Source organism: Sinocyclocheilus rhinocerous, unplaced genomic scaffold (genome assembly GCF_001515625.1).
Source record: "Sinocyclocheilus rhinocerous isolate Xijiao unplaced genomic scaffold, SAMN03320098_v1.1 scaffold480, whole genome shotgun sequence".
Taxonomy (NCBI): Eukaryota; Metazoa; Chordata; class Actinopteri; order Cypriniformes; family Cyprinidae; genus Sinocyclocheilus; species Sinocyclocheilus rhinocerous.
In genome coordinates this window covers 84,231-92,140 of record NW_015655401.1, presented here as the reverse complement: position 1 = coordinate 92,140, position 7,910 = coordinate 84,231, and the positions used below count along the sequence as shown (strand labels likewise).

Sequence of the window (7,910 nt, the reverse complement as noted above, 5' to 3'; positions counted from 1 at the left end):
GATCGAGAAATATAAAACTATTAATTTAAAGATGTTGATTATATAGGGAAACAATATATTTTATGTTTATTGCAAAAAACGCAATGCTTCATGGGAGTATGTGGGTACTAAAAAGCTCTTTTGGCATGATTTGCTTATTGAGATTCTCTGATTGGTGGAGATTTATGGGTAATGTAGTTTTCCACCGGAATACTGCTGTTAAAAACTAATATTAAAAGAAAAGGTTAACAACCTCACAGCAGGCTTGTCTTTAAAGAATTAAAAACAAATTATCTGCTTGATGGGCTTTTTACTTCTGGAAGCCAGCTTCTGCACTTTATTTAGAGATGTAATCTTACCCCGTAACTCGATGTGTAATTATTTTGACACCATATGCAGTCTCTCCCATAGTGCTGAAAGCTTGCTTAATGAAGTTTTCATCCATGTATGGGTCTAACTGTAAAACAAATAATGGGATTAATGGCCTGTCCGCATATTTTAAACAAACACCATGTTAATGATTTACAGAAGCAAGCAGAGAAAAGGAAAGTTCAGAGTTCTGCATCACGTGCCCGGTTACAGCGCGGGCGTCTGTGACGTAGACACGTTTAGTACACTACACCCTGTTTAGTTGCCCAACTCGAAATCATAACACGATTATGTAGTTTGTCCCATTATTTACACTACGACACAAAAGCACATATGCAAATATGAGAGGCCTGTCGACAATAAACTTGAAAAAAAAAAAACTACCGTTAATTAGCACTATGTTTACAAATGTGCTAGAATATTATTTTAATTCGGTGTACATTCAGCATTTATTTCTCCAGTTTATTGAGTATTTGAGTGGCCTGTTGGCCGTGCTTGCGCAACATCGAGCCAAACCCACATGCTGCTGCTTTCTAATCTACATAACTTACTCGCTGAGTTATCGAAGAAAAGTTAACAAAAACCCATTTCTTACATCACCCATCCATAAACTTGTCATTCTGTTGAACATCTTGGCTGCTGAAATTGCTGCACCTCAGAGGTTTGTAAAAAATAATTAAGCGACAGTTGGCTACAGAATTTGCGTGGTGGTTCGTGAAGCTAGCAGAACGTTTAGTGAACACACACACACACACACACTTCCGCTTCCGGCTGCGCAGCACTCAAAACCAGTGAGTTCACTCCCCAACCGCAAAATCGTTTTAAGGTTCACTAAGGGTTTAGTACACCGTATTTATGTAAAGCATCCATGCATGGATACATTACCAACAGTTTTTGTTTTGTAATAAAAATAAGTAAATAAAACGCATATGCTGCGCTTATGTTATTCCGAGTTTGACTTCAAGGGGGCAGTAGTGACATTTGAAAAATTCCTGCCAGTCGTGCACCAGAAGAAGAGACGCAAGGGCAAGGCGTGTGATGACTTTGGTATGATATTGATGGAGGGAAGCAGTAGCCGAAATGAACACGTTACGAACAACATTTTTGCGCTTTTCGGGGGCACAGAGTTTGTGTTGGTATGTGGCATCGCTCATTTATTTAAAAAAAAAATTTTTAATTAGTTTGCTGAACGTTTCTTTTGATTGTGAATTTAACGACCAGCGTTAGCGAAAACCTCACATCAATAATAGCTTTGCCATAGACCCAATAAAATATTAATGGCATTAATCTAATTGGAATATATTGCAAAACCACAACTAAACAGCTAACACAAAAATACAGTGAAAAACAATACACGAGTGTAATGATATAGTTACTTTACAATAAATACTAAATCTCTTTCCTTTTAAGAGCGACAATGTGTTTTTATTCATATTACTTTTAATTTTACATTTGTCATGCATGTCACACCAGTGTACAAATTCAGCTGTATATTGTCAATCTGCCACTGAGTTTGGTGGAAGACTTTTAGTCTTCAGGACTCATGGACAGTCCATGCCATGCATGTGTAAATATTTTACATTATGTTCTAATTCACTTTCAGGAGTAATGGCCCTCACTCTATCATATTCAGCAGCAGTCAACTACGCTCTATCAGTTCCTTGGTTCTGTCAAGGACTGGAACCGAGCAGAAAACTGTCCTGCAAGGAACCCTGAACACCAAAGCAGAGGGAGCCTGTGTTTTCCAGCAGCAACTCTGGCACTATCAACAAGTCCGCACAGTCAAACGTGGGACAGAATATCAGCCGAAGAACATCAAACGAAAGAGGACCCATGGGTGGATCAAAAGAATTAGCACTCCAGGTGGGATTGAAGTAATCCTGCGCCGAATGCTCAAAGGACGAAAATCCCTGACACATTGAGACTCTGACCGGACAGTTACTTTGATTTACCTTTGAAGTGAATCTCAGTTGAATGTCAGCTGGGCAGTAGAGCTTTTGGGTATCTATTTAAAATATCTGTCAAATTAAAGAAATTAATGGGCAATGGCGCTGAAAGACTTCATTGAATATTATTTTTTTTAATTCAATTTAATGGATCTTATCCATCTTCATATTAGCAGTTGAGTACATTCATGTCAAAGGTTCTGCTGTATGCACTTACACTCTGATCAGAGCATTTACTGTTTTTTTACTGTTTACCTTTTTTTTGAAAACAACATCAGCATGCTTCATATAAGTAATCAATTTGGGACAGGAAGTATAGGTGGCAAGTAAAAACAAATCTAAAATAATATACAAATGAAAACTACATTTGTCATTATCAGATTCTATTCTGATTGTTCTGACTAGTTTAAAAAAAATAAAATCAATACACAAATAAAAAAACAGTTTGTCATGATGTTTTGTATCACATTTTATTTTAGTATAGTTAATTTTTATAAGCAATTGTATGTGCATTTAATTTGTATAATGATAATAGTACAAAAGTAAAAAAAACAGGCTGTGAAGTAACTTGGTGAATATTGTGTCTGAAATACCATTTTTTAAATTTCTTTTCACAGTAATTCCATTTTATTGCATTATGGGTTCACACACATAAGATCAAAATCAGCAAGGACAACACATTATTTTTAGATTGTCGTATTTACTGTTTCATATAAGAAAAATAATAATGCGTAGAAAAATAATTCTATAAATTTTTACATTTACAGTGTTCATTCAAATGTCCTTTCTTGCTTGCCCATGCCGCCTAAACTGATTTTATCATGCAGGTGATTTAGCATGCCACTTTCAGTGAGTAAACTATATGGAGATCTATATAATGCTTTCTGACATGCAGTTCCACTTACTACATGGTTGCTTTATCACATTTAAGCAAATGTTAAGCAGTACAATCAGTGCTATATATTAACTGAATAGTATCTCATTCACTGATTTTTTGAAGGAATATTACCAAAGTCCGAGCTTTCACTCTTTTCAACCTCAGATAGAAGCTCTTCTGGTGAAGGGTTTTGGTCATTATTTGTGTGTTGTGCATTAGTGGCCCTTGAGGCATCTTCTGGTTTCGCTTGCTGTTCTGAACCAGCACCAGTACATGGATTTTCTTTCCCAAAGTTGAAGAGTTTGCCTGGATTTAAGGACTTGCTGGGAGACTGTGTTTTCTCGTGGCTCCCATGTGTAGCTGCTTGTGCAACTGCTGCAGCAGCTTCCTTTTTTAACTCTTGGGATTTGAGGAACTTTAGAAAACCTGGAAGTTTGGCCTCACCGCTTGTGGGAGAAGTGGTAGAGGTGAATTTACCCTGAAGTGGGATTATCTGTTTAAGTTTCATTACATTATTGTTGCCTAAAAGGGAGCTGGGTCTCTTGAGTTTATCTCCTCCAGAGCTGAATTTGGCCCCTGGGCTTTTTTCATGGTGATGGTCCTCACCTCCATTCAGATCGGACTTGTCTTGCTCACTGTCTTGTCGTGCCAATTCCTCTGCCATTTTCTGATGCTCCTCTTCATCTTCAGACTTCCTCCGTTGCTGCTGCTGGTGCTGTTGAGCGAGCCGTTCATGTTTCTGATACAAAAACAATCACCAAGCCAATTTAACTTAACAAACCAAGATTTTTTCATCTCACTGTGATGTTAGAACCATTAAAAAGACATTTTAATGTTTTATTTTTAATTTCATTGGACAAAACCAAGTTGTAGAATCTATTTAGTATTTACGGGTTATGACATTAAATATTAATATCTATACATTAAAATTCTTTGGATATTGTTAGTCTATGCTCATCATGTGCTGTGCTACCTTGAGAGCTTCTCTCCGCTGGTATTCAAGTTTGGCCATCTCATCTGCCACCCAGTTTGGAATATCAGGAATTGCAACATGAATTATATATTTGAGCAGAATGGCAAAGTGCTGAAAACCATATGAGAAAGAGTCACATTCAATTTACTACATTTTATTCATAATTTATTCAAGCTTTAGATTTGTTATACACATATATATACACTAGATAATACTAATATTTTCATTCAGCAAGAATTTATCAGAAGACATTTACAGTGTTACAAAAGATCTCTATTTTAAGTCCTGTTCTTTTGAACTTGATCATGGTTTTAACAAAAATATTAAGCAGAACAACATATAATAATAATAAGAAGAAATGTTTCTTGAGCAGCAAATCAGCATATTATAATAATTTCTCAAGCATCATGTGACACTGATGACTTGAGGATTGTCTGCTGAAAATTCAGCTTTGCCATCACAGGAATAAAGTATGTTTTAAAATATACTGAACAGTTATTTTAAAATGAAATACTTCACAATATTACTGTTTTTATTCTATTTTTGATCAAATAAATGCAGCCTTGTTGAGCATATTCTTATTTAAAAATACTCCTTACAAATTAAAAAAAAAAATCTTACCACAAACTTTTTTTGCAGTTTTTTTTCTATGGAATGATATTACTTCTCTCTTACCTCTAGCACTATGACAGAGATGATGGCCATCTCAGGGCTCAACCAGGGGAAGAGTCGTTGCAGCTGTCCACACTGGCCAATAAGGTAACAGTTCACAATTATTGCGATCAGACCCATTGCCTCCATTGTGGTCTGTTCAAATTTTAAAAACAAACAAGCAAAAGAACAAGTTCAACAAACACGAAATACAATCCTCTATAAATTATTTATTAAGTAATTATTCTGAATGGATCTCCTGACCTGCCATTGTCCAATGTTTTCAACCCTTTGCCCAAAGGGTCTCTGGAGGCCTGTGCAAAGTTTTAAAGCATCGCTTCGGATTTCTACAATGTTGTTTATCAGGGCACACATGGCTGCCAGAGGAAATGCAGAGGAGAAGAGCACGACGTAGCCAAACTGTATGAACATTTCCTGGTAATCTTGAAGAGTATCCTGCAAGTCGAAATAAAAGAAAATGGTCTTGTTTTTGATACAGTTAGTACACCAGACATTGGGTTCAGAAAATAGCAAACAAGTAAGAAAAATAGCATTTCTAAACTTGTATTGTTAACAATGACACCAGCTGGTCAGACCAATGATCTAGGTGGAGGAGCACAGACCTCGTAAGTTAGCATGCAACTTTCAATCTCCGGTTGGGTCAAAACAGTAGATTCAGTCTCCTCTGGAGGATCCATCCAGGATATTTTCTTTTCCAAGCTGTTGTTTTCCCCAGCAGATTTGGGCTTTCTTTTCTGGGGTCCTTGAGGTTTACTCAGAGAATCATCCAATTCTCTGTCATCATCATCGTCATCATCACGTATATCAAATATTAAGGATGGATCCATTCCTTCCTCCACAAGAGTAGGACTGCCATCGTCCTGTAGGCTGGTCTGTGCTTCCACAACCTTGTCTTTGTATTCCACCTTCTCGGTGAAGCTGACCTTCCTTTGCTTTAGTCCAGCATCACCATCCCCTTCCTCTGTTTTGAGAACTCTGTAGCTGGCGATTAAACTCTTTCTCTCTCTCTTCTCCGATTGCTCTGGAGGTGTGCCACTTTTATTCACATCCAGACTGGCTTGGCAAGTCAGTCGTATCCTTTGCACTATCAAATGCCTATAGTTCAGGAGCATGGTTTGAATCAAGTCCCATAATGTCCTCAGAGCACCTAATTTATGGTGCTCATAGAGATACGGCTGTAACACTTCTTTGATATTTTGTAGAAATTGGCGGAAGATCAAAAACGTGGCCAGCATCTGTAAATTAAAGAGAGTCATTTTTTGTCTGGGGTACAGAATGACTCGTTCATTCATAACCTTGTTACTTTAACATTATTCTGACATCTGTGTATTACCTCTTTTAACCGCTCCATGTCTTTGAGATAAAATCCGATGTAGAAAAGGCTGAGGTAAGAATTTATGAACTGAAACTTTAAAATGCAGAACATTTTTAAACATTACAGATATGCACAATACTTTATAAATTCATCAAATACAGTTTTTACAGTATGCTGATACAATAATAAATTGAGCATCTCCTGGTATATATAAATACATGAAATAAAGCATTAAACTTACAAAAACAGTCTTGAGGATAAGATTATTGTCATAAGTGCTTTGAAGTCTGTAATTTTCTGTTAAAATTGAAAAATGAAAAAACTTTAATGACCAAACAAGCTGTGAAATAACCAAAAATGCAAGTTTGCTGCTAATTTAATGACCCAATTTTTCTCCCAATCAGGCTAAATTCAGTAACACATATTGTGTAATGAAAATACACTTAATGTTGTAAACGTTATTATGTTATAAGCTGATTTAAGTCTTACCCATATCATTGAGCCAGAGAGCTATTTTCTTGTACACTTCATCACATACAGTAACAGTTATAGCCAGAAGAATTTTTGGAATAAATCTACATATGCTTGGCAACTCCTTTGTTTCCATGACAAATTCCTGTAAGAGACACCAGTCATGAATCCAGAAATTCTAGAAACAATGTTCAGTTGAATATGGAAGACAAATATATTTGAAACTTATTTGCAGACTTTATTTGAAATAACATGTTGTAGCAAGTTTTGTAACAAAAGTTGAGTATCCCTACTTGAAGTTCCAGGCAGATAAACATGGCCAAGCAGACGAAGCAGAGACAGAGGATGCAGATGGGAAAGCTGACCAACCAGCGGAACATTCTCCTCTTCCAGGGTGGGTAGAAAAACTCTTCACAGCCTGTCACCGGACTGCGACGCTTAATTCCCTGATTTACATGTAGCAAAAATTACAGTTCAGGCCTGATGTTGATGTAAACACTGGTGGAAAGTAAACTAAATATTCTTATTAACTCACCAAAGTATTTAAAGTGAGAAGGGGACATAAAAAGCATGCATTTTAAGGTTAGACTTAAAATTTTGATGTTAAATCCATTATTGTGTTCTACAGTCTATACACAGTATTAAGTGCAATAACATAAGAAGTAACTGTAATTAAATTACAGAAAAAATGAGTAATCCCTTACTTTACATTTTCAAGGGAAAAGTAATTAAATTATAGTAACTAATTACTTAGTAATTAGTTACACCCAACACTGTATATATATATTAGAAATTAAAACTTTTATTCAGTAAGGAAGCATTAAACTGATAGAAAGAAATATGAAAAGTGATAGTAAATTAGACATTTATAATTATTTCTATTTCAAATAAATGCTGTTCTTTTAAACATTCAATTTATCAAAGAGTCTTCACACTAAATCAGCATATTAGAATGACATATATAAACAGAGGTGGTCATTAATGACCTTCACCTGCTGTTATTAAATATTTTGTCTAATAATTTAAAGGGTTAGTTCACCCAAAAATGAAAATTAGCCCATGAATAACTCACCCTCAAGGCATCCTAGGTGTATATGACTTTCTTCTTTCAGACGAATCCAGTCGGTGTTATATAAAAAATTGTCTTTGATCTTCCAAGCTTTAATGGCAGTCAGTGGGTATTGCAGTGCATCAGTCCAAAAGAAGTTAAATAAAGCGCATCCATCCATAATAAAAACACGGCTCTAAACGTAATAATCAATTTAATCTAGCTTGCACTCACTGTTGTACACGGAAGCAGCTCCGGGC

At 36.0% G+C, this 7,910-nt stretch overlaps 2 protein-coding genes across 5 annotated transcripts in view; both read right to left on the bottom strand.

The window, feature by feature from the left end:
• LOC107718075 (tRNA selenocysteine 1-associated protein 1-like) overlaps positions 1 to 1,105 on the bottom strand; it is an 8,706-nt gene extending 7,601 nt beyond the window's left edge. For both annotated transcript variants that reach the window (XM_016525019.1, XM_016525020.1), the window contains exons 1-2: positions 944 to 1,105; positions 339 to 436 (exon numbers count right to left, since the gene is read on the bottom strand). In XM_016525019.1, coding sequence (XP_016380505.1) covers positions 339 to 436; positions 944 to 979 — 134 coding nt within the window. In that variant the 5' untranslated portion in view covers positions 980 to 1,105. The remainder of the gene's footprint in view (positions 1 to 338; positions 437 to 943) is intronic.
• Positions 1,106 to 2,747: 1,642 nt separating this feature from the next.
• The window catches only part of LOC107718073 (anoctamin-8-like), an 11,471-nt gene continuing 6,308 nt past the window's right edge, over positions 2,748 to 7,910 (bottom strand). For all 3 annotated transcript variants that reach the window (XM_016525017.1, XM_016525016.1, XM_016525018.1), the window contains exons 9-17: positions 6,896 to 7,048; positions 6,621 to 6,747; positions 6,373 to 6,428; positions 6,150 to 6,224; positions 5,419 to 6,051; positions 5,060 to 5,251; positions 4,820 to 4,951; positions 4,145 to 4,255; positions 2,748 to 3,910 (exon numbers count right to left, since the gene is read on the bottom strand). In XM_016525017.1, coding sequence (XP_016380503.1) covers positions 3,278 to 3,910; positions 4,145 to 4,255; positions 4,820 to 4,951; positions 5,060 to 5,251; positions 5,419 to 6,051; positions 6,150 to 6,224; positions 6,373 to 6,428; positions 6,621 to 6,747; positions 6,896 to 7,048 — 2,112 coding nt within the window. In that variant the 3' untranslated portion in view covers positions 2,748 to 3,277. The remainder of the gene's footprint in view (positions 3,911 to 4,144; positions 4,256 to 4,819; positions 4,952 to 5,059; positions 5,252 to 5,418; positions 6,052 to 6,149; positions 6,225 to 6,372; positions 6,429 to 6,620; positions 6,748 to 6,895; positions 7,049 to 7,910) is intronic.